The sequence below is a fragment of the Acanthochromis polyacanthus genome, chromosome 1 (genome assembly GCF_021347895.1).
Source record: "Acanthochromis polyacanthus isolate Apoly-LR-REF ecotype Palm Island chromosome 1, KAUST_Apoly_ChrSc, whole genome shotgun sequence".
In the NCBI taxonomy this organism is placed as follows: Eukaryota; Metazoa; Chordata; class Actinopteri; family Pomacentridae; genus Acanthochromis; species Acanthochromis polyacanthus.
Window position 1 is genome coordinate 23,460,325 of NC_067113.1, and position 26,906 is coordinate 23,487,230.

The window sequence follows — 26,906 nt, forward strand, 5'->3', positions numbered from 1 at the left end:
CGGACTACATTTAAACAGGCAGGCTACCTGAAAGGAGAAATCCTCCTCTCTGCTGATATGAATTCTCAATTACACCAATTATTTCAGCAGTAAATGAGAAAATGCTTCTTGAGCAACTGTTATCATTTCAAGTTAAAACTGAATTCAATTAACACAAGCCAGACGTGCATTACCAGCTATGAAATTTGCTCGCTCAATAAGTATAGGTAAGGGAAGGAGCTGAAAGCAAAAGTTTTTGAAGACTGAAGGCATTTTCCTCAGGGTGCAATGTGCTTTAACGGAGCTTGAAACCACCTGAAATAGAGGAGGATTTAACCATCGCCTTTAAAAAGGGATTTTTCTGTGTTTTGATTCACAGGTGTCACGTCTATGAATATTTCTTTACTCTGTGTGCATTTCTGTTTGCACATGCTCACAAGCATGTGCAGCTCCGTGTGCACGCATGCTCTCTGTTTTCAGCGGCTGAATGAAACACATAGTGTCTCATTTGTTTCGTTTGCGTGCGCCCCGACTCCTAATCTGGCCCTTAAAGACATCTGTCACCAGCGATCACTGTTGTTTTGTCATGCTTCATAGCAGGCCCAGGGGGAGCAAGGCAGCCCAAGGTCTGCCATTTATATCAGCCAATGTTGTCTAGATTGAACCTGACACAAATAGTATCATTGCAGTCCTTGTTGGAGAATTACATTTTAAAGGTAAAAATCTTGGCGAAGCCGCGGACGAGATTTCACAGCATTCTGTTCTTTTAGCATTAGTCTGTATTCAGCTGCTCTCTATGAAAGAGCCACCACCAGGATACATGTCAGACATTCAAGGAAAGATAAATGTATTCACTGCAAATCTGCACCCACTCATTCTGTTGCTTGGCATTATAAAAGGATTCGCAGACACCACAGTATCTGCGTTAGGCCTACTGGAAAGTCTTGTTGTCAAAGTGTACGTGATCTTAAGTGTCTTTTCTTTTCTTTTTGTGCCGCATATGCTCAGTAGGAACACTATATGCTGTTTTTGTGTGGGCGGGGTGGGGCTAGGGATGGGGGTTTTCACAGTTGACAGTTTTGACAAACTTGTTTGGCCAGCTCCGACAGGTTTAGCATTGAATTGTGTGTGTGTGTGTGGGTGGGTGGGTGGACACGTGTATGCTATGAGTGTCTATACTGTGCAAGGGAGAGGCAGGGTTGGGTGGAGGTCAGGAGAAGGTGCAGTCTTGGGTTACACAATGTAACAAACACAGGAACATATTGAATGCATACAGTAACAGGCAACAGCCAAGAACCTGACTCATAGCATGTGCTCCCTTTCCAGCGCTTCTCTTTATGAGCGTTTACACGCGTGAATATTTATGTTAATCTGCGTGTCCAAGAGTCTCATGTGTTTCTCTCTCTGTTTGCTCCTGCAGCACCCATACCCTTCTGAAGAGCAGAAGAAGCAGCTAGCCCAAGACACAGGCCTCACCATCTTACAAGTAAACAACTGGTGAGTCAAGATTTCCGCTTGCCCTATCTCAACCACCAGCATCGCTCTGCCTTTTATTTTCAAAAGCCTTCGCCTCCCTCTCCCCACCAGCCAAGACGGCTAATACTCCTAAACTGTGAAAACCGTTTATGTGCATCCCTCCCTGTCGCGTATAGACACACACGGCGGTGCACGCGTGGATGTACACACAGACAACCTTTGTAACATTATTATATGTAAGCTACCAGGATGTTCCGGTGTTATCGGTAGAGTGTTCTGCGGCTAAGTCAGTGGTCTTTGTGGTTTGATGCACATGTATTCAGTGGGATATATTTAAGGAAGACAGGCAGATATCATAAGCTACCCCTACAGCCCCCGTGCTCACCCCACCCCTTCATCCAAAAACCATACCTACTACCGCCACTGGTGTCCCCACAAAAAGCAAAAACTGCCTTCCACCCCCTCCCCGTTCTACACAAGCTATATGGTGGATTAAGGTTTCGGTGGCCTGGCCAGCAGGGCCTTTGTAGATGGCTTAGCACATAACTGGGGGTGGTGGATTAAATAAAATGATCACAGAAGCAAAGAAATGATACAGGAATTACTTATCAAAATACTAGCCCAGGTTTTATCTGCAGCTTAATTTTGTTCAGTACATTCTCAGGGTGATGTTCAGATTAATTGAACTGACAGCTTCCTTTCAAAATTCTGGGAAGGTATTTGCACGGATTTCAGGTCTTACACAAACTTAATTATATGGAACCCCATTTTATCATTCTAATTCCATGTAGCGGGGTTTCTATTTACAAATGACAAGTCTGTGCCTTTTATTCACAGCTTTCCTTAATATATTTATCAAAGCGGGTTCATTTACAAAGTGCTCTATCTGTTGGGTACAGGCAGGCCGACATTAACGAAGCTTTTAGGTTTATCAGACTCGCAGCCTGACAAGCCACCCGAGGGTCAATTGATTTTTTGGTTCTGTGATTCATTTTTTTCTCATTTTTCCTGGATCACAATGAGAAACATGCCTGGAGAATTAGCCTGGTTTGTCGGCCTTATCTATCAGCCCCCTCCCTCGTCCTCGTCCCCCCCCCCCCCCCCCCCCCCTTCCAACCTGACATACTCTGTCTCTTTCTGTCTCTCTCGCTCTCCCTCTTTCTCACCCTTTGCTTTATTCCCTTCTAGCCAGGGGAAGTCAAGCTACTTAAATTGGCCACAGGAACCGCTGTTATCAGACTTTAATGCACCCTACAGTGTGGATAGCATTTCAATTACACCAGTAACCAAAGATTAGCCCCCGCTTGCCTGTTTCATGCCTCGTGCCACCGTTTCGGGACGCCATGCACCTTACCTACAGGAGCAGAAAATTGAGTTGCCTTGCCTGTGTCATGGTGATTAATGCAGAAATACCCTGCTAACCTGGGAGGAGAGGGAGAGAGAAATAGACAGAGACATAGACAGAGATAGATATAGGAAGAGTCCCTAGTCTTCTCATTGGCCGTGAAATACAAACCCGGCACTGAAATGCCTCTGATCCATTTGGACTGAAAGAATCTTGCACTGGATGTGTAACATCCTCACGAGCCTTGTTTTCCATCCACACATGCAGCACATGCACATAAACAGAGATGGTCATGGAGCTGTGTATAACCATTACACCCGCCATGTCAACAAAAACTCACCGGGAATCAGTTTTCGCAAATAAAGTCATTGAAGAGGCTTGGACTGTGCGAGTCTATCTGTGGTATGTTTTGGATGTTGTCAACACGCCCAGAAGATGCTGCCATGTTATTGGCTACATTACAGTGAGGGAAAGATGAGAAGGCGAGGGGATGCAGAAGTCTTCCACTTTTCACTCTCCGAATAGGACAGCTAAATGTATCTTTGTTTGCTTTTTCGCTTTGATTTGTGGATTTGAGTGGCTGCTGACACAGTCCACCCCGCATATGACAGAACTCTGAAATTCCTGATATAAATAAAAAAAAAACAGCTCTTCAAATTCCTGGCTGGCCCCTTGCATTGTTCTGTAGCTCCCTTTGATGCATGGTCGCTGCCATGTTACCGGCCAAAGAGAGGGAGAGAGAGATAGAGACAGACGGAGGGAGAGACAGAAGCAGAGGATGAGTGAGGGGGGGTGAGGAAAGGGAGGGGACGGCTGCCGTCTTCGGTTTCCAGAGCTCTCCCTCGGGGAAAGGATGTGCTGAATCAGGGCTTTGTCCGCCGGCACAATCGCAGCCCAGCGAGGGCACAACGGTGCTCTGTGTGATAGTCAATAGACAGTGCATCTTGCTCTCTCCCCTTTTGCCCAATCGACCCTCCCCGAGCCGAACCCTCCAACTGACACCTCCCTTAACGTCTACCTGCAGCTCACCTATACGCACAGAAAAAACAAAGCTCATCCGGTTCGCCTCAGAACCTCAGACATGGGCGCTCCACCTGGTTGTACGTGTCGTCTATATCATTAGCCGACAGCCTCACCTGTTTGTAGCCCACACCCCATTAGCTGGCTGATGTTAATAGGGAGCAAAGGAAAAGGTTAAAGTCCACAATCTCAGTGCACTGGTGTTGAGCAGATGAGGTGGAGGACTTGATTATCCTGTTAATAGTATCCCCTGTGTTCGAAAGTGTGTGTACATGTGCACGCTTTGCACATTATTACTAATGGGAGACCGTGCACTCTCGCTATGTACAGAGATGTCATGTGTGTACAGTGTGTCAGGACGCCATTAGTTGACCATTAGGTAGCGCGGAGCTTTGTTTGCTCTGCTTACATTTGAGACGGCGGGCGTCATGCTAACGGAATCGGGGAGTGGTCTGGCATGTAATTGCATTTGTTTGAGATTGCAGGTAAAGGTGAGGGCCGTGTCACACATGGCATTGTGGGAAAGTGAAGTAGGTGAAACGGCAGACTCAGGTGTTCATACGCCGAAGAAGCGTTTATAGTTTACAGTATCTAGCGGGATATTTGCCTGCCTCAGCAGCTCCTGGTGTCCTGCTATCAGTCTGGGCTAAATGGAGCCTGACCGAATCCTTTTATGTCTCAGCGTCAGACCCAGCACGATGTGCCCTCACTCACTGCCATAAACACACACAGCAACTATCCTGCCGTTATTTACCACTGCAGCAATGCTTACACACATGCTCATACATGCATATAACCGCACACACAGGGTTATTACATGGGCCGGGGAGATGACGCCGATGACAGATGACTGAGAGAAACAGCATCTAAAAAAGGGAAGGAAATCGTCCCGTCATTATTCCCTCATCTCACAGGCAGCCAGTTGGTCATTTCCATGGCAGAGAGAGAGGAGCAAGGCAGAACAAGTCGGAGAACGAATATGTCAGTTCTTGGCATCTATGATGACTGACTGCTGTGCCACTGGAGCACTAATAACAATAAAGAGGGCACTAAGCCACACTCTATTTTTACTTCTCTGCCTCCTCTCTACAGCCCATTGGAAGCTACATGCACAGACCCATGCACACACATACACAGACACACACTGGGGAGAGGCTCTAATTAGCGGCAGAAAGGAATACAATGAGTGAGTTATTAAGACACAGGGGCGGATCGCAGCCAACCTTTGCCCTGTGTCAGAGCACAGGTCACATGATAAGGGAAGGATATCCGCCAGACGACGGCGCCAAGCAGCCTGTGCCCACTGAGGAGATGAAATAGGCTCAATCTCTGCGGCCGCTCAGAGCAGGGCATGGCGCATTGATTGTTTTCTTTTTTCTGTTCGGCTTCTTTTTTCTTTTTTCTTTGGATCTGTCCTCACTAGGAGGACAAACTCCACTTTGAGTTACAGTCCTCATATCACTTCATAGACGTTTAGATAGAGCTCTAGTAAATGCAACCGGTCTGTGTCCAGTAAGTGTCCAGTAAGACGGCAGCTATATTGGGGAAATGAGACCAAAACAGAGATGTTAAAAGGATATTACAGCTAAAAAATGTGTTTCAACAGTCATTACTTTCATATGCCTTTCTCACTTCCATCTATGTAGAATCCTGCCTCTCCTTCAGATTGTGCCCTGCTCAGCATGCAGATAAACTGCATTTAGATAACTTTAAACTGACTGCTCTGTAGCTCTCTTCACAGCAGGTTCCCCATTCCCATTCAGATCTTCTCTTTCCCCTCTCACGTTCCTTTGCATGGAGTTTTACAACAGAGGTACAAAGAAGCCGTGCTGCAGGTTCACGTGCAAACGATAATGCACATTTGTTTGTAGCTGGTATCTGAGAACAAGAAAGAAGAAAAAAAACAACGCCAAATTTGTTCCTCCACTTAGAAAAGCATTTTCCACTCCCTTTCTCAGTCCAATGAGACACTTAGGAACACAGGCTTTTATGATTTTTTTATGATTCTCTGGTTTGGCAGACAAGTCCATTATGAAATGCAAAATAATAACTAATATTTTCCAAATGTAACATAAAGTTATGAGACTGGCCTAGCCGCCCGCTTTTTTTCCCCCCACATTCTTTATAAGTATTTAAATCTCATGAATCTCGTGCAGAGGCTTTTGAGGTCCTTTTTCCCTCTCCATACTCTGCTCCATATCTCCCTCACTTTTTCTGTCTCGTCCTTTCTGCCACATTGGTGGGCTAGTTGACTGAGTTGCTGGTTATCAGTCTAACTTTGACCCAGATGGAAATGTCATGCCTTTTTTTGGCTGCAACCAGGGACTCCCAGCGGTGGCCATCTCGTGCCCCTAGCATTCTAAATATACAGCTGGAGTGTGGAGAGGTTGCGACTGTGTGTGCGCGTCTGTGTGTGCGCCTCTCTGGTGTGTCTGTGCGCGAGCTTGAGTGTATATGTGTGTCTAACTAAAAAGAGAGACTATCAGGGCGCTGCCAACACAGGCATCATGATCCCTCTCATTTAGGGACCGCTAATTGGCAGTTAATTAGCAGAATTGACTCTGTTGTCAGATCCCAAGTGCCAGCCCCCCTACCAACACCCTCCACCCGCTAAGTTCATTTGATCTGGCTGCTTTCTTGATGCTGTAATAATAATCCCATTTTATCTGTTTTGGAGGGAGAAACCCATTTGGAAAAAAAACATATTCTCATTATTGGCACAGTAGAATAGAACAGACTCCCCGTTGTAGCAGGTTTCATTTTGTTTTTCATTTTGTTCGGCACTTGTTACGGATCCAAATATCTGTTCACGGCGCAATCCAGACACATGCTTTACTCACAGGATAAGCCATGGGAGTCTTAAACAGCTGATGCTAATGTGTGCCACTGTGTTTATGTGCGCTCTCACAGTATATGTGCTGTGTGTGAGTACATGAGCCCCGTAGAAATGCTCGGTGTGATTAACAGGGCCCACTCCCACTTTATCAGGCACTGGGGGCACATTGGGTCATATCGTGGCATGGACACCCACCGAGGCTATAGAGCAACCCGGTGCCCACCTCTGTGCGAGTCTGGAGTTATGAAAAACAGGTGGTGCTTTAATAAAACTGGCAATGTTTGGCGATCATGCACAAAAACGAATGCCTTTTTACTTGTTTTCCCATTACAAGCTCAAGACTCTCCAAGGCTGTGGAATTCTCCCAGCAAAGACGGCATGGAAGGAGAACGAAGCCAGACGAGGCAAGATAGAGAGGCAAGGAGCTGAAAGAGGCATTACAGAGAGAGCATTAGAGAGAGATGGAGAGAGATGGGAGGAGGGAGGTCTTTGTACTTCTCTGCTCCTTTTGGCTCTTTTATTCCTCAACGGCTTGGTTTTATTGGTGGGTCGTTTAATAACAAGGGCTCTGCGTTTGAAATGAAGTCGAGCTGCGTTTGCAGGGGCGAGCCTCCTTTTTTTTTATTTTAAGATGGTAATTTCTGTACTAGGGGTGAGAACTGGAGGGAGATCGAGAGAGAACGGGAAGGAGAATACACCAGAGAGAGAAAGGAGAGAGAGAGCAAGAGGGTGAGAGTGTGGGAGAGGGAGAATTCAAGGAGAATACAAGGGAGGAAAGTAGGTTAATTTATTTCATTTGTAGGAAGAGAGAGAACTTAAAAAGAGGAAAAAAAAGGTTGGTGATAGTGAGAAAGAAAGTGTAGGATGCTGTTTTCATGAACAAGCAGCTTAATGCACACGGGCAGCCACAGTAAGCCTGCTAGAATCTCCCTGTGCCTGAGGCCATCTGTGAGCAGAATAGCAATTTTATTACTTTGTCATTAAACCAATTTCACAGCAGTATTGTTTGTTAATGAGCAGCCGCAAACGAGCGAAGATGTCACGTACAAGAATAGCAGCAAGATTTGTGACCCCGGTACTCCTCTATCTCATTCTCCCAACCTGTACCTCATTCTTATTCTTCTGCTCTTTCTGCCATCATCTTCTTTCTTAACATCCTTACTGTCATCCTTTCTCTCTGCCATCCTCCCATCTTGCTCATCCCTCCCTTCCTCCCCCCGTTATAGAGGTCCCTGGCTCGTAAAAGGGGGGGAAACTGCTGAAAGATAAAATGCAAAGTCTATACAGTCAAGTCTCTGTTTATGAGCTTCCATTTGCCTTTAGAGCTCATTGGGACGAATGGTTTCTCCACAGGCTTTCAGGGTGTGCAGTTGGAAAGCCCAGCATATTGGCCTGTTATTTAGCTCTAAAACCTGACATGGGTGCCAACGGCAAGTGCCAACAGAGGGACTAAGCATCTGAATAGGTGCATAAGTCCTCTGGATTGTATGCTCGATGATGTCATGCATTTTTGGGGGATTTTTCAAAGTTGTTTAGAATGGTGGGCTTCATCGCTGTTTTTTTAAAAGTGTATTTGATTAGTGATGTAGTCATGCACTTTAAAAAAAAAAATCTAGCTTCGGTCTGGAATTTTCTGTTTTCACAAAGAAAGTCAGCTGCCATGACGTTATAGGTGTCTTTAGAGCTAGTCGCTCTGTTTATGCTTTTACTCTGGAGGTCAGTTAGCGCAGATTCTTGGTCTTTTTGTGGTTTATGACTGAGAGAGAAGCCGTGACAGAGAAAGAGAGGTAGAGAGAGGGGGAGAATTAAACTGAGGCCCCAGAGGATCAGACAACCTGACAGAGTAGATTTGGAATAATTAGTTTTATCTGCTGAGGGAGATAGCCAGGAGCTGTGCGTTAGCCACAGGGTGCTGCTATGTGTGTGTCTTGGTGGTGATGTGAATCGGGTGACTGGATGTTGTGTGTGTGTGTTTTTGTGCATGGTTTTGGAAGGAGGGGTGGGGTGTGGAGGACTAAAAGGGATAAAGGTGACCAGGTGTAACTGAATGGCCTTGAGGCTATGTATGTGTGTGTTTGTGTGTATGTTGGAAGCAGAGAGGACAGGAGCTCCTTCTTTGGCTGAGCTCTTTAAACTCTGTGAACCTCCACAAGGTATTTTCTCTCTGTCCAGGCATGCTCATTCTCTCACTCTTTGTGTTTCTCTCTGTTTCCCTTTACCTCCGTCTTACACACTTCACGTTCCCTCAGTCTGCATGTTTGGATATACAGTAACACCATGTAAAAAGGCTTCTGTCTTTGCTTTGTTTGCGTGGTGTCACATTCAAAAGAACCTCCAATGACACCCCCCCCCCTCCCCCTCCTCCAAGACACCATGAAAGTGAGTGTTTTGGGATATAAAAGGAGAGAGAGTTGTAATCACATCCTTAACAACACTACAGTGTATTATTATTACCTGTTGTGTGTGTGTTTTCTGAAGCTGTGATTCATGGCCCCGTGCCCTCTGTGGCTTTGAGGTGTAGGCCAATAAGCCCATCATGGAAGACCCTATAAATCAATATAGTCCTTTGTTGGTTTAAGCCACGCTATGCCCCAGTTCAGGCCTGTTATGGATGAGATATCAGTGGAGCTGGTGCCAAGCAAAGAAAGAACAGGGAAGGGAGGGAGTCACAGGGCCTCTCCACAAAAACAATCCAATCTTAATTGGAACGTGGCCCGAAATCTTGCACATATCAAACCCGGTAATTCGCAATTTGGGAGAGGTGAGAAACAAGCGGTGCAGCTTGGTGCCATGTTCCCTGCATGCAGATGGAAACATGCACTTTGATGAAGTAATCAGAGGTAGCTGGAGGAATTAGCCACCATTAGCCAGCAGTATAACATGCATAACAAGATGAAGAGATACAGGAGGAAAAGCTGGAGAAAGGAAGGAGGGGAGAACAATGAGGAGTATATTACCCTAATCTAGGGTTTCTTTATTCCCAGCCTTATGAATATTTATTCCTCCCATTACTGATGATGATGTTTCAATTGGGAGTCTCTCTGAGCATGTGAGTTAGGAGGGAGGGCGGCAGGAATGCCTTTTCCCCAGTGGGGGTATAGAGTGTGTCAGCCTGTAGCCATGGAAGATATATCTGCTTTATCATCCTCTTGTTAGACTGTTTCAGAGACTCTCAAAGTAGGAGGGGAAGAACATAGAAAGTCTGTGCCATTTCATAAAAAGTTATGCTTTGTTCGAAAACAATGTCAGATGTCTATATAAAAGTCATCTGGATTATTTAATCCTAACAAAATGAAACCTTTTGGAGAATTGGGTCTTCTGTATTTTGGGGTTTACTGCTAGACCCTTCGCACGAGGAATAAGTCATGACAGTTCACAGACTCAAATTCAAGGACCATATGACATTCTGCAGTGTGGGCTGAATTGAACATAGCCTTTCTGTATTTGTTTAAGGCTGTCACATATGAAGGAGGCCAGTCAAAGCTGTACACAGTCAGTGGTAGAGCTGATCTGAGAGGCAGAATGCTCGCTTCAGGCCACCAGGCACATCAGAGTCCCTGTGGTCTCCTCCACAGTGTCAGTGCTGTTTCTGCCAGCAGTCCCCTCCACAAACAACAGCTATTTATATCACTAGCCTGCTGCTGGGCTTTTTAGCCCTAAACCCTGCTTCTGACCATGCTGGCACATGTGTGTTTGTGTGCCTGTGTGCTCACGCGTATGTATTTCAAAGCAATTATGTGCAATTGAAGCTCAGATTAATTATTCAATAGGGAAGTCAGAGGCAAGCTGACAGCATTTAACCGATGACTCTCGTGGTCACTAATATGTGTGAGACACAAACTCACTCATTCAGACACATCATGGAAATGTGCTTGATGGAAACACTCACTCACACGCCAGAGACACAGTGATGAGAAGATGATGACATCCCAGTGGGAGGGAGAATCCCTTTCCAAACACACACACACACACACACACACACACACACATGCACACTTGCACAAACACACACACTGAGTCCTGTACTCCCCAGGAGTCTGGTTTTAAAAGACTCCAAGTGCAGCATCACCTAAACCCAGGCATTAGAGAACCTCTGCAGTCTATCCACTAGATTTAGGTGTCACTTTTTAATTGCTCAAACTGCTGTGCATTTTTACTGCTCTAAATTCATGGTTAATAGCACACTAGCATAAGGAGGAAATAGGAAGGTGGCAACAGAAGGGAGAGCATGTGCATGTATACATACTGTGTGTTTTGGGCAGGGTGGCGCCTTTTGTGCGGCCTCTCATTGGCTCCTGTTTTCTAACTTCTGCTACTGAATTTTTAGATTCAGGAGCTTAAACTGTTAGAAAATGTGTGTGTACATGTACAGCACATGCGTGCTCACAAATGTACCCAAGCATGTATGTGTGTTGCGTAAGGATGTAACTGTTGCTCTTGGCAGGCCCCCTCTTCTTCTCTTTGAGCTGAACCCATTACAGTCTTATAAAGGAGGGAGAAGAGAGACGTTTGATATGAAGCAAAGGAAATAGATTGGCCTTATTTCCTGCCTGGCTGCTGCAACGCAGACACTTGTGTTGCATAGACGATGCAGGCAATTGACACTCAATTTTGTTTGAAATATCACGCCTCTATCATGTCATTATCAGCTTCCCCTGGTAATCCACAAAGCCGCCCTGTTTGATATCTGACAATAAGAGGGAGTCACAGAGTCACAGAATCTCTCACTCGATTACCAGGCAGACAGAAAAAGGGTTGAGAATGAAAGGGAGCAGAAGACGATCGAGCAGGAGACAAAAAGAGGGTGAAAGGAATAGAGATGGAAAGATAAAGCAGGAGGGAGATGGGGAAGCTAAAAAAGCTGCACATTTGTATGATAGCAGTGAGAAGTGGATGGAAACTGAGATTATACCTGCCCTCACCACAAAGACATACAAGAGGAGCCCAGCAGGTCTGGCATTGAGGGGGGAAAAAGTAAATCTGGGCAATAGGGGTGGCACTCTTCACTGCTGAGAAATTGGGGTGATCATGTAAGCACACCCACTCATCTCAGGAGGGCTGATGGGTAGGCTGGGGTAATGATAGTGCTGGATTTATACTCGTGCTCTCCTCTGTGAGTTGCTTGAGTATCTCTCTCTGTGTGTGTGTGTGTGTGTGTGTGTGTGTGTGTGTGTGTGTGTGTGTGTGTGTGTGTGTGTGTGTGTGTGTGTGTGTGTGTGTGTGTGTGTGTGTGTGTGTGTGTGTGTGTGTGTGTGTGAGAGAGAGAGAGAGAGCCAGCCTGCCTGCCTGTATGTCTCTGTTCTATTTCTTGCTGGCCCTGCATGAAAGCAGGAAGCCCTCACCCACCCATAGGTGAGAAGCTGGCTTATGAGGAATGAGCATTACCTTCCAGCGCTGACGGCCTCTGTCATGCGCTATGTGCTGGAGCCTTTGACGGGGGCTAATATTGACCTACGTTTGTTGGTTGTTTTCAGGCACTCTTCAAACAACGGTAAACACAGCTGTTGGTCCCCTGACTCCTGGGCAGACAGAAAATACCTTTTGTGCACCTATGCACATTAATAAGGTGTTGTCTTAAGGGAGGAGGTGCAAGAGTAAGAGAAAAGGGCCTTGCTAACAAGGGAGGTGTGGATCCACTCTTTCTGTAAATCCCCCTGTCTAGTGGAGATGCTCAAAAACAATAATATAATGATAAAAACAATCGAGGGTAGGGGGGCCGACCTCTGAGGAAAGGGAGGTTAATGAAGGGAAATATTGCAGGATTGTCTGGGAGAAAGAGAAAGAAAAACAAAGAAGAGATGATTCCTTCTTTCCTCAGAACATCAGAAAACTGGTAGAGCTGGGGCAGGTTAGCCATGCTGGGTTGCTACAATAAGGTCTCTTTCATACAGGTGTGTTGACGCCTGGGGCAGGCTTGGCCTCAGTCCATTCCATTCACCCTGGCTGATTTGAACAATAACTATCATATCTCTTAAAAGAGAAGGGTGGGTGAAGCGTCAAGAAGGAGATGCCTGAGAGCTGTGTCGGGGCCAAGAAAAACCCCCGCTGCCGTTGTCAGAGCTTGTTGATGTTGTAGGGAGGAAATTTTTTATTTTTTTTTTTAACCCCCACCCTCATAACCCCCACTTTTTTTTAAAAAACTCTTCTTCTTTCTCTCCCTTCACATCGGTAACTAGGTTCAGTGTTTTTGTGCCGTAGGACAGAGTATGGTGAGGAGACAGAGGAACAAAGTGCTGCTGTGTGGAGCAGCAGCTGCTGCTTGCCGGATCAAAGGGGCAACAAGCGTGGTCTTCCTGGCCCAACGCTGCTCTGGAGGTGTTTGACGGACAGTCAGCAGCTGGGGCCGCACAGCCCGCCCTGTAGGGGTCAGGCTGCTGGACTGTGAGGCCCAGAGGTGACATGCCCTCACTGGACAGGGGGAAGAGGGGAGAAGGTGTTAGATGGGAGGGTAAATAGTGGATGAGATGTCTATGTTTGTTTCTTTTGTTGTTTGTCTCGCTGTTGTAGTTTGGAGACTTTCCTCTGGAATTATTTCTCTGCATTTATAACAGATGTTTACTCTTTGGGGATGAAAGCATGAGTGAACTCTCACTTACTTATCATAATGCATACTTTGTAGTCGAAGCTTTTAAGATTTTCAGGCTAAACCATCACTAGCCTGGCATTGCGATCCACACTGCAGTATTCCACCTCTTTGGTGCCGACAGAGAATCAGAGCGAGGGAAAGAGAGAGAGCAAGCATGCCGCAGTGCTATTGATTTATTTTAATTAGCTGCTCGTTAAATCTTGTCAGTTTGCAACACAAATATATAATTCTTTGTCTGATTTTCCACTGGAGTCTTAATGACTCGCACTCCACGGGTTTCAGAGAGAAATGACTTCTGCAGCTAGACTGACAGAGCAATGCAAATGTTAGTCATATAGGGCTGAGGGGGGGATGCCACAAATGGGCAATGAGTGGAGTAATAAAATGGGAAAGAAAAACAGGTCAGTGAAAGTCCATGGAGGAGAGGTGAAACAGTCCCCCTTTCAGAGGCAGACAAAAGAGTGTGTGTAGGGGGGGTTATGGAGGCACTGTGGATGAGAGAAAGAGAGGGAGAGATAGACAGAGGTAAAACTATGTAAACACAGTGGCTGCCCTAAACGTGGGCCCTCTCTGACGTTCCTTAAAAAACGATCCTGCCTTGCTCCGCTTCACATCTGCACTAAATCAAACACGGGGGTGAGGTAATGTTCGCCCAGCGTATGTCTCTTGACTCCTGTTTTAACTTAAAGAAGGCAAAGAAAATGGCAATGCTCTGTCTTCGATAGGATGAGCTTGAGGAAGTTTCCTTGTTCCTTCCATATCGCTTTGTTCTTTATCTCCATCCTGGAGGAGTGGAGCCCGTGAAAAGCTCCATTGTGATAGTTTATGATAAATCCACAGATACAGTAAGTTCGGTCTGGTGGCAAAACTATGTATAAACTGTTACACGGGGGCCTGCCTGGACCACGTGAGCTGATTAAATCACTGTTGTTGACACTACAGTAGATCAGTGTTGGAGGTTCAGTAGCTCCAGACTGCCCCACTGTCTGACCGGACCATAATTAGTGTTTGCTTATACTAAACACACCCTACTCATGGGGTTAATTTGCATGCACTTCCTGGTCAAAGGACATGGAGTGTTTTTGCTCAACTCTCTGTCTTTCTTTTTCAGAGGAGAGGATCAAACTAAAGCTTTCCTCCACTGATTCCAGTGAAGTTGTGACTCAGTTGCTGGGGGTTTGGAATCTTTATTTCTGTCTGAAGCGGAAGTATGGAAGCAATGAGCTTTAATAGGAACCAGAGGACAGTCATGTTTGCAAGCAGTGATCGTGGACTGAGTTCAGCACGTTCTTGTTCAGATTGTGTTGCATCTAATCTTCCGACAAAGACAGACAGACAGGGGCCCAGGAATTGGACTGACAAACGGAAACTTGCCCCCTTCTCCTTGGCATATGAGCTTCCTAAATGGGCATGTGCACGTCAGCCATGAAGGCAATAAACTGTCAATGATTTCTATGTCACAATTCTAAAGCCACCTCCTCTGTTTTTTTGCACACTCTGCGGAGCTACATTTGGAGCAGCCTGGTGCTTATTTCTTGGAGAGGACATGTTTAGTGTTTCTCTGTTTCTCTCTGCTGTCTCGCTCGGGCTCGGTTTCTTTCTTTCATCACAAACTCGTCAAACAAGTGACCCCACTCCTGATTGGCTGGGTTTCCTCCGATCTCTGCAGCGATTGGCTGGCCAAGTAGCGAGTCTCTCTCCATCTCATCTCCCTCCCTCTCACTCTCTCTCTCTCGCTCTCTCTCTTTCTCTTTCTCTCTCTGTCTCTTGGCCGTGCTCCAGGGTAGGGTGGTTTGGCATGACAATTTCTCAGGGAAGGAATGCTGACAACAGGAGTGAGTTACCAGGTGTGGCTGCAAGTCAGTTAACCAGAAACAAGGCCTTTCTGACAGATTGAGATGAGGAAGTCGGGGGGAAAAAAATGAATAAAGACAAGCACTGAGTCAGACAGACTGGTTTGCTGTGATTACATCTACAAACTTCCAGTAACCTTCCATAGAATCTGTCAACATATGTCGCTGTTTCTTTCATCATGTCTATGCAGCTGCATAGTTGTTTCATTAAAGGGAAATCTTACAAAAGTAAGACACGTCTTAAAATAGAAGCACTTGGTATGTTTCGGGATTATCCAAGTTCCTTATTAAATCTGCAGAGTCTTCTTCTGTGTCTGACCACCTCTCTTAACCCCAGTTCCCCCCAACACTCACATATATAGTAGGTATAGCATAACATCATATGCCAGCCAGGGTATTTAACACCAAAGAGTCACTCTATGAAGCTACCTCCCTTGTGTGAGAGTTGATATTAGTAACCTGGGATGCTGTGTTGATCCAGCCTAGTGGAGACCCGATGTCAAGTGGACTCCTGCTGCCCTGGCTCCATCATTCATATCTGCCTGTTATTTTGCTCTGCGACCTGCACAGCCACAACACCCCGACCTCCAGTAAACTTACCGCTTTTTGTCATGGAGGAGCTGGATTCTCAGTCTTCCATCGGAGATGCATTTTATATCTGCACATGTGTTTGTACACATGCGTCCCTCACACCATTTCAAGGCATGTCAGTGGGAAGTGCTACTGTGGGCCAGTTGGCAGTGGTGTGTGAAGAATGTGCTGACATGCACAATACACACATATTGACTGACACGTGCATACATATTCACATGCATGCTCCAAAGCGTACTTAGCACCGTGAGTGTAGTTTTTGATACGCCACTTGAAAATGTGTTTAAGGTTTATTGGCTGGACAAAGCCAGTTGTGCACATTAAACAGCAGTGGACTGCTGCCCCCAGCAGCCCACTTTTTCTCCAGGGGTATTGTACACATTCTGCGCCGTATCCCAACAGATGACCTCCACACGACCCCCTAACCTTGCCTTTAATTATTTGTTTGAAGACAGCATGGAGTTCCCATGCTGAGAGGTACTCTGTGTACTGTGTGTGTGTGTGCATGTGTGTGTGTGTGTGTTGGTGTTTCTGTGCTCTAACATTGAGCAGAGGCAGGCCATAATAAGCTAGACCACCAGATGTAGATAATAAAACATGGGCTTTGGGTTGGAGGTTTTTTAGCTAGTGTCCCCTGTGAGCCTCCTGTGTTCTGGTTAGCCTACGGACACACTGGCGGTGGTTGTGGTCATGTCCGTGGTGTCGATGTGTAGATTTACAGCATGCATGTATGTTTTAGCAAGCCGTTTAGGAATTCGGAGTCCCTGTGGTCAACTTCTATGTCTCTCCCAGGGCTTCGGGTCCTCAGATCCATCCGTCTGACTGTCCATCCAAGTTGACTGGCCTTCATCTCTGGAGGATTCCTTTTTGTGTTGTTCCAAGCACACTCCATTAGCAGCTCACGGGTCGAGGGAAAACACTGTTATCAGTCCTGGCTCTGATAATCTCAATTGGCTTTACTCAGACTGATAAAAGGTGCTCTGAGGCCACAAGAGGGGCGTTTGGTCACCCCCCCCTACTCTTTCCAGTATACCTCATCGTCTGCCTGTTACTGTGGCAACTTGTTTAGCGTGCAAAAACAGAGCTTATGTGAGTATGTGGTGTGACATGATGGTAGTTAGCCAAATGGGAATCCTGACAAGAAGCAGACCCATCTCAGAAGCAGCCTGTAGATAGATATTAGAATATCCATGTTTGCCTTCACAGCAATAAGCTGTTTTTATACTGTTAAAAAATATTACCATTTCAATGAGCGTAAACACTCTGTTAACTCAAATGTTTCCTGTCTACTTTAATCGTTCAAGAAATTGGAACAAAAAAAACACTAGACGAAGAACATGGTTTTTAAATGAACTTGCAGAGTGAAAAAAGAGAAACCGAAAATGACACTTTGATCAGGCAGCAGTACTCCAGTAAGTTAGAGTATTTCCTTGGCAGCCACTAGAAACCGTATGGTCAAATTTAGCACCTGGGAAGAACATTCCTAATATTATGTGTTTATGGTTATGACCCAGAATAGGTAAGAATGCACATGGTTGTGATTTTGAGCCCCTTGGTGCACCTAGAAGGGGAGAAAGCAGGACATATATTTTGGCAAGACATGCACTCAGCGCTTAAAGAGGGAGTGTAGTACCAGGAATGTCTTGCTGTTTACTTGCTCAGCTGGTTTTGATGCTGGAACTGTCTATCTCTCTTAAGCACTGAAGGCATTTCTAGCAGCATAGCTTTACAACAATGCTTTGCCCCCTTTGTTCTATCAAAAAATGCTTTCACAGTTAATAAAACCTAAGCCTCATTCCTCCCTTAAATCACAAATCATGCATTACAATCATATAATTTCCAATCCAACTCTCTCGTTCAGGCACTCACCTCTTTTCCTCCTCTTTGGTGCGCTCTTATTCTCATATGGATGTGTTTCATCTGTTCCTCTCGGGGGCCCGTAGCACCCCTGCGTACCTGCACTCTAGATGCCCCCTGGCAAATGAGCACCACGTCTCTCTTTTCCCAACCGTGCATTTTGTACGTTTAACCATGTCACTTTGAGCCGGGCAGATTACAGGCATTTAAGTTCATTGGAGAAGGTAAGGGCAGGTATCAGGGCTTCATGGGGGATTAGGAGCCCAAATTGGTTCCAGCTCTCCCTTCCTTCTAATGACCAGTTCTTTAGCCGTATTGATGGTGCCATGGTCCGTATGTTAAGAGAGGGCGGTGAGGCCTTTTTTGTTCTCCTCCTTTGCTTTTTTGGAACCAGCAAAAGGACTCCATGCTGGACAGCTCCAACGTGATTTGAAACCCCTCTTTAATATCAACCACATGGTGGTACACGTAGCGCTATGTCCACGCTACATTTTTAAGTTTATGAAAGTGAACGAGGCAACGCCAGAAAGGGTGGGGGTAAAAGGGAAAGGTGGGGCGCTCGCTTGGCCTGAGTGGCCAGCTTGCGTTTGACACAGCCCAAGGCATGCCATTCTGAGTTAAAAAGGTTGCCCCTGGCTGGCAGTCACCTCCAGCTGACCTCCGGCACTACACTGGAAAAGCCACAGGAGCAAGGCTGGCTGGGGAGGCTTTGTGGAGCTGCACTTATTCGCTGCTGTGGCGGTGATAAAACTTCAGACAGCCTAATTGATGGGCTCACTGACATAACAATACCTTGTGAAAGGACGGAGTGGCCCATGCCTGGTCCTCATTTCTAGACAGCTGGAAGGGGAGCAGAACCCCCTACAATGCGAGCCAGAGTGGGGGTCCCACAGAGGGAGGAGGGTGGAGGTGGGGCCGGAGAGGTGGGGTGCAATGAAAGGAACCGTTTGTATGCTGCGTTTTGCTAACTTACAGCCCGCTTTGAGGCATCAGTGCATGATAACCCTGCAAAATAGTCATGCTTCGGTGTGAGACAGGATACTGTACACAATGTATAGAGTTGCTGAGTGCCGCTGACTGCAGGAGTAACTAAGGCAGGGAGGAAGGGATGTGCCATGTCGAGGGTTCTTCTGTGCCCAAGCTGCACTTAATACTTGAGGAATGTCTCCCTGGTGCCCATAGCAACCAAACGTAATCAAAAGCTTTATTAAAAGAGGGGGGAATAGATCATAAGGAACATTAAAAGTATCCCTCACTGGGTTCCCAAGTCACCACACAATTGCCCTTTTGTTTGTTGCTGTTTTGTTGTGTGCGCCTCTCTCAAGGACTCGGTGGCTAATGTTGCCATTAAGTCATGCAAAACTGTTTTGTCTTTGTGGTGGCTTGTGATGAATCTCTCTATGTGTGAATGCAGAGTGATTTAACGTTTGTTTTTCTCCTCTCTCTGTTTTTTTTTCTCTCTTTCTCTCCCTCTGCCAGGTTTATTAACGCCAGGAGAAGAATAGTACAACCCATGATTGACCAGTCGAATCGAGCAGGTAAAAAAAAGAAAAAGAAAAAGCAAAATAAAGCAGACCAGTCATGCCAATTTCCCATAAAGTGCCGCTTCTTTGCCCCGCATTATGGCACCCTTTCCAGAAGCTCATCATGCTTGGCACCCAGATTTTTTATTTTTTTGAAAGGGCATCCCACACCTACTGCTCCCCAAAATCCCTTCTGCTCCCTCCTCTCCCTCTCTTCATTCCCTTTTCCATTTTCTCAATGAGATGTGTTCAGCAGTGGTGCGGGCCGTTTGCTGATTGACTCTAATTGGAGATTTCCCAGTCTAAGTGGAGAGAGAGGTATATTAGCACTCTCTCTGTGAATTACTAATTGGACACAAGAGGAGTGCGAGAAATGCTAGCAGCAATTTATGAGTTATCTCCTTTTTTACTGTTTTGTTTTTTCTTTTTTTTTTCCCCCCAGTCCGGGGGTTGGGGGGCTTGGTTCCCCTCACTTGTTTCCTGCTGCATTTTTATTTCATCCCCTCTAGAGTCACTCCTCTGAATTTGAATCTTAAATAGTCATTCAGCACACTTCAATATCAAGACCTCTGCAAGCTGCTTCATCAAATTTTTGGTTTGAAAGCATCAATTTTTGGCTGTGAAAGCAACACTTAGGAGGGCGAATGAGTTTTGTACGATTTCTTGATTAAATCAGATCTTGTGTTTTGATTTAACATCAATGCAGTGAGAGATTTACATCTGTTTAAAACAGATTATGGAAAGCTCCATACTGCCTGCTGATAACACTCTAATTTTCCATATCTTTTGTGGTCAGATTACAAAAACCACAAACTGAGTAGTAAACACGCCACTCTGTGATCTTGTGGAATGATTCAGTCACCCTAAGCTTCATTGACTGGGGCATTACCAAAAAGAAGCCAAGTAATTTGTCTCAGGGAGGGAAAAGCTGTTTTTGTTGATTAGCGAGCTCACCGTCTTATAAAGATCCCTACGCACTGGGGTGGAGATTGTTCAAACAAACATGAGCCGTGATTAAAATGAGATGCACTTACAAATGTGGGCGACTCCTGCTGCAAGTTATTGAGCTTTTGTGTGGAATATTTGACAGCACACATCTAATGTGTGCCAATCAAGCATCTCTACAAACACAGCATGACTAACATCTCCTCCTAATCTTTAAGAATTACAGATTATCCAAGATAATACTGTTACAGTCCCAGAATGCACTGATTTCGACTGTTTCCAAAGAGCATTTGTTCATTTAGGGCTAATATTAAAGAGAACAAGATACAACTAAACAAATTGATTGCTCCTGTGTCTTCTGAATCATGATGGATAATCACGTAAATCATTCATAACATGGAATGATTTGGCAATTTTGGGATTATCTCCATGTCTAGAATTGTATGTTAAGAGCAGAAACATATTGATACGAGCTATGTTTATCTCCGAGCACTGACTCTGGGTGAATTGCCTACTCTGGCAGAAATTCTTCTCATCCTGTCAAACTGCATGCTTTTTTCTCTCTCAGCCAGAGAACAATGTATCTCCTGTGAGCGTGGTTTTGAATGACACTGGCTGCGTGTACGCACAAATGTGTATGTGTGTGTGCTTGCATGCAAAAGGACCTACTGTATGCGTGTTTGCATGCCACGCGTCAGTCATTGCGGTCCACAAACATGAGCACAATGTCTTACAGTATGTTTGGGCTGGAGCTGGGACAATTGCTGATTGTCTGGTGTGTTTTCTCTTCTTCTCCCCCCCTCCCTTTTTCATGTCCACGTTTTGACTACAATCAGGTTTTCTTCTTGATCCTTCAGTGAGCCAAGGAGCAGCGTACAGTCCAGAGGGCCAGCCAATGGGCAGCTTCGTACTGGATGGTCAGCAACACATGGGGATCCGACCAGCTGGTGAGTCCGTCCACCTCTCCTCCTCCATCCCTCTGCCCCTCCATCATGCCTGCTTTACCAGACGCCAGTTTCATGCCTGGTTATCGCAGAGCTGATCGACACTGATCCTCCTGTCTGTCGCATGAGATTTAGTCACCTCAGCACGGAGCAGGTCCCGAAGTCAATCTGACACTAACAGTGCAGCATCACTACAATAACACGTCTCCTTTAAAGTCCCTTTATCACTTTCCAAACGATCTCCTGCCTGACTTGCTTGTTTGTTTGTTTTTTCCTCTAACACATCTGGGACGATCCCTTATGAATGATCACTACAAAGGGATCTGTTGGATGCAATGCAAAATCTTAAGCCACGTCTTCACATTTTTCTCTTTCCCATCTGAAGCTAACCAACCTCATCTTATCTGTCAGTGGCTCTTCTCTCACCTCTCTGTGATTCAAGCTCCTGCTGACCCTTTTTCCTGGCATTTATCTCCTCTTTCTAGGGCCTATGAGTGGAATGGGGATGAATATGGGCATGGATGGGCAATGGCACTACATGTAACCTCCATCTTGTAACGCAAAACGCAAAGAAAAAGGGGGAAGTAAGTACTGGGCTCTTTTCCTTGTTTTTTTTACATTATAGGGCGGTGGGTTTTATTTTTCTTTTTCACCCACAATTCCCTTTCACTTCACCTGCACAACCTCTTCTTACCCTGGCTATAATTTTACAACAGCTCTCCTACTCCCCAGCAACAACTGTAAGCTAGCCTGCAGGGCTGTTTTAGCGAGATGCTTTAAGAGTAGAAGAGGGGGGGGCCCGAGGATGAATTGAAGACTTGAGAAAAGAGGGAACCATCCTGGGACAGAGAGGACCCGACTTGTGGCGCCAGACAACAGGAACGAAAACAGAAAGAAGGGGGGGGGGGAGAAACAACGCGGCATGGCATGCACAAATTTATTTATCACAACAGCACCATCGCTCTCCCCATCTTGGACAGCCAATGCAAATGTTGGACATTTAGGGAAAAAATAACATCTCCTGGGGAAGGGGCTGACAGGGAGAAATTAAGCAGGCTCCAGTGAAGCGATAAAGAAGGAGAAGTGAAACTGTCCTCCGAGTGACATAAATCTGTCTAGGGAAGGATTGATGCCCAAATTATCTTATATGCAAAGACGGGAACACCGCAGTACATTACGGTCCCTGAGCGAGATATACGGGCCGTGGGTGACACGACCGATCCTTCACTGGGGGTTTGGTTTGAGCTGTGTAAAGGGAGGAATGAGTGTGTGGGGGGGCTGTGTGTTTTGATTATTTTTTACTGGATGGAGACGATTTAAGGGGGGGCGGGGGCCAGAGACTAGCCTGACCTGAGACTCGCAGACAAGAGCGGGGAGACACCGAGATAAATTTATAAGGTTGTAGACACAAGCATGCACACTGTGTCTAAAGGAGGGGATCTCTTTCACACATACAGGCACAGCCTCTGTGTGTGTCGCTGTTTTTGCTGCCTCTCTCTCTCTCTCACACACACACACACACACTCACACACAATCCCTGTACAGCTAAATGGCGGCAGTCTGATTAAGCTGGCCATTCTGCCACAGTGCTGACATTTGAAAAATCAAGACATATCACATCCCAAAGCCGGCAGGGCAGACGAGATTTTATTTAACACCTAAACTCCCTTGCCCAATGAGGCACAATATAATAACACTTACCTTGATTAAAAGAACCCTTTATATGTAAATGGAGACTGGATTTTCCAAAGGGTCACAGCGGCAATTCTGCCGACAGAGATCATTTCACCCCTCTAGTCTTTGCTTCCTCTCTCTCTCTCTCTCTCTCTCTCTCTCTCTCTCTCTCTCTCTCTCTCTCTCTCTCTCTCTCTCTCCCCATCTCTTCCTCTGTTTCTCTCTGTCTCTCGTACGTTTTCTCTCATCCCCTCCTGTCTTTGCTAATGGCAGCAGAGAGGAGGAAAAAAAAAGGAAAATCAGGAAGCAATGTTCCCTAAAACAGCCACACAGAGACAACATTTGCTCAGGTTGGCTAATTCTTAATATAGGGCTATATAATTTTGAGACTATTTAATTACGTAACATACTTTATGCTTCATGACCAATTACATTAATAGCTTAATACAGAGGAATATTATCCTCTGTTGATTTGATTACACAGCCACACAATATGGTATATTTGGTACTTAATTATGGCCAGCCATTGAGCAGGACTGCTGTGCCATAACAGAAGTAGCTAGGGAGGCAGGCATGCAGAGATGGCAAGAGAGAGAGAAAGAGAGGCCCAGTCTGTCCCCAGTTATTGTCTTCAGATGGTTTTACCACTCTTGTTAATAAAGGAGGGGGGTCTCAGATCTACTTAACGGAATGACTGCAGCTTACAAGACTAGAGATTACCAGCTTACAGTGTCAAAAACATCTGCTGGGCCTTTTAACAGGAGCTGCTCTAGGTTATAGGGAGGTGAGGGCACCCATCATACCCGAACACCCGGCATGATTTATTTGTTTTATGACCCCAGTAGTGAGGTTTTAAGAGACCTGCTCTGACAAACACTTGCATTTCAAATGAACTGACATGGAAAGGCAGTATTAGAAAATGGCACAGCTTTCAACCAGTGAGACTGGTCATTAATCTTGGCCTTTGCTGTCCCTCTCTCCTTTCTGTCCTCCTCCTCTTCCCCTCACCGGGGCCCTCCAGTGTAATTTCTTAATTGCAGTGTACTAAGGTGGAGGAATGCAGAGAGTGAGCATGCCTAGTGACCTTGCAGCGACCTCTCCCCTCCTATTACAGCTTCTAATCCCCCAGGGGTTCACATTACAAAGCAGGCCAGCCCAGACCCAATCCCAGACCCAGGCCCCCTGGCTCCAGCGGGACCTCCTGCTCACTCCTCTCTCCCCAAGGTCCAGGCCCCGAGACCAGCCATGTTCCCATACTCCAGTCCCAGGCTCCAGGAACAACCCCCTCCCCACACATCTTCCTCTTTTCTTTCTGATTACAACAAACAGCCATGTGAAAAGCCAAACAGTGGCACTGCTGAGCCAGCTCTGTGTCCTGGGTCCCGTCACAGTGTGAGAGATGCCAACATGCTGAGGTCTCTACACATATGAAGCGGAGTCCATCTTAAGGGACATCAACATACCCCACCTCCTTTTCCTTTCCTTTCTCTCTCTGCTTCCTTTTATCTTTGTTGCTCTGTCTTGCTGCTGCTCCTGTTTCCTCCTCCTTTTTCTTCCTCCCAAAAACCTACACTCCATCCATGAGCGGTGCTTTGTTTTGCTTAAAATGCTCTCATTCAGGGGTGGAAACAAGCCTTTCATGTTCACTGGCTTGGTGGTAGAACTAACCGAGTCCTAAATTATTTAACAACTTCTTTAAGAGATTCTAAATCAAATATGTTCACAGAGGCACGGCCCCATGAGAGAATGCCTGTTCGGTTTGTCACTACGTTCAGCTGGGGAATTGACTGTTCCACTTGTAAAAGTATTAGCACTTCTCCACATCAATACGCCTGCTTGGTTTTCCTCACATCCTCCAGGAGTACAGTGTCTCTGGATGACTCGGGATCATTTTCCAACCTGAGACCCGACCACAACGCTATTGGGCATTGTAAACCACTCACCATGGCCTAAAATAGCCGAGCGCAATAATGTCTCTCTTTACTTGTAGAAGCTAAAAGCTCTGTAGTCACAAACGCAGTGTCATAAAATCTGATAAGCTCTTTGTTGGTGAAGCTGAGTTTAAATTGAATTAAGGCCTGTTAATGGAGAGGCAGCATGTCAAAGCTGCAGCGAGAAAACGGTTTTATTGACTGTGTAAATACATTTCGCTGTTTTTCTGTCTTTCTCCCAGGTCTGCCAGGCATGCCAGGGGAGTACGTACCTCAGAGCGGTCCTATGGGCATGAGCATGGCCCCACCCACCTACACCAACCCTCATCAGATGACTCCTCACCCTTCCCAGCTCAGACACGGACCCCCGCTCCACGCCTACCTCCCCGACCATCCCCACCCTCACCACCACCCGCACCATGCCATGCTGATGCACGGAGGACCCTCGTCGCACCCAGGAATGACCATGTCTGCACAGAGACCCCCTTTGCTCACTCCCATTGACCCCAGTACTGGAGGACAAGGCCTGGACATCCATGCCCAATAGTATAAGGGAACTTTGCTACCATGACAACAGCAGCTACTACAAGAAAACACTCGGAAAAAAAAGAAAAAGAAAGCAGCAGCCCACGATAAATCCTATTTTGAGACTATTTTTAAGAATAAAAAGCGAAACCCTTTTGACCAGAATTTGACACTAAAGAACCAGAATTCCAGATGAGCTGTGATAATTCTTCTTTTTTTTTTTTAAGAACTTGTCAATTTTGTTACTTTCATCCAAAACGGAGGACCAAGCTGACAAGAACACTTTGTAAAGTCTTGGGCTTTTGGTAAAGATCAACAGAGGATGTTTTGACGTACACGTGTGCGAAGAACGGACAGATGCACACACTCGAAAAACACACACTTTTTTTTCGCACACCCACTCACACACCACCATAAACATGTTCAGTACACTTTCATGTGACGCGCGCAAACGCTTCGAAAATAATATCACTCTGGAAGGTTTAAAAAAGAAACAACAGAAAGACTCCAAGAGTTATAACTACTGTAGTATAAAAAGTATAGATAAATAAGTTAAAACTTGTGCATTTTTTGTTGATCACATGGTTTATGTTTCCTGAGCTAGTTTTAGAATTAAAGGTTAACCTTTTCTCTCTCACACTGTGTGTGCTCCTTCCTGGAGGAGAAACTGTCTCGCAGCACAGCACTATAAAAGAAAAAAGAAAAAAAAACAATAAGAAGATGGAACATCTCAAAAAGGCTCCAAACCACAGAGGGCAATCAGGTCCTGTCCCCCATAAGAACAGGGCATGATGGGAAAAGGCTGCTAAATGACACCGGATCTCTCCAGAAGATTCAGTTTGAACATTTGTCATGCCCCTCTTTTTTCTTTTTTTTTTTTTGGTTCATGAATGAATGTTGCCCTGTAGGTTTTCAAGGAAAAAAAAAGTTCTTTGTTTGAATTGCCCAAGCACTGGATTGTGTTGGTTTTCTACATTTTCATTTTAATATTATTTTATTTTTTTGTACCCTGGACTCTCGTTGGTAAGAGCCTATTGAAGGAAGCTTAATAGTGGAAAAGCAACACCCTACGGCGCTTCTTCATCTGCGGATCAACATTCTTGCCATAAGGACAATACTGACACAAACGTTGATTCTGCGGCGCTGGAGAAGCATTTGACGGTTGATGCACCAAAAAACCTAAAACTAAAAAAAAGAAAAAAAAGGAAAAAAAAAACTTAAATTATGAACTCAATGCTTTTGGGGGGGAAAAAGCTGAGAGAATATTGTAACAAACTTCGTACAGAGTTCAGTCTATTAATTGTTTCATGTTAGATATTCTATGTGTTTACCTCAATTGAAAAAGAATGTTTTTGCTAGTTTCAGATCTGCTGTGGCATTGATATTGTATGTCCATGAATTCCTTCCTTTTTCAGCACGTGTTCCTCACTAGATGATAAGATGCCGTCTCCCTTAAGCTTTGTCAAAAATACATTAAATACTTGTATGAGGACTGTGACGTAATGTTTAAAAGGTGTTCAGTCACAAATGCTGTAATAAATATTTCATTTTTGATTTTTGTTAGATTTTTGTGTGATTAACTGTGTTACGTACACAATCTTAACTCACATTCCCATTTGGAAAAAAAACCACACAATTAATTGATTCTTTATCATCATTAACCGGAAAACTAATTTTGAGCTAAATTGTTGAGTGTTCAATTTATTTTTGCAAAAGAAAAAAAAATACAGTTCTCACTTTTGTCCAGCACTCTGTTTGAAATGACTCATTTTAACCAACATTTAAGTGTTGAGTGCCCCCCACCCCCTTAAAATGACACTA

General features: G+C 45.4%; 1 protein-coding gene across 7 annotated transcripts in view; it reads left to right on the forward strand.

The window, feature by feature from the left end:
• The window catches only part of meis2a (Meis homeobox 2a), a 79,232-nt gene extending 52,593 nt beyond the window's left edge, over positions 1-26,639 (forward strand). For 4 of the 7 annotated variants that reach the window (XM_022214862.2, XM_022214877.2, XM_051946576.1 and 1 more), the window contains 5 exons: positions 1,400-1,476; positions 19,023-19,081; positions 20,848-20,958; positions 21,441-21,539; positions 24,803-24,949. In XM_022214862.2, the coding sequence (XP_022070554.1) occupies positions 1,400-1,476; positions 19,023-19,081; positions 20,848-20,958; positions 21,441-21,499 (306 nt within the window). In that variant the 3' untranslated portion in view covers positions 21,500-21,539; positions 24,803-24,949. Of the gene's footprint in view, positions 1-1,399; positions 1,477-19,022; positions 19,082-20,847; positions 20,959-21,440; positions 21,540-24,802 lie in introns of all 7 variants that reach the window. The other 3 variants (XM_022214886.2, XM_022214893.2, XM_022214901.2) reach the window with 2 other exon arrangements.
• The last annotated feature ends 267 nt before the right edge of the window (positions 26,640-26,906 follow it).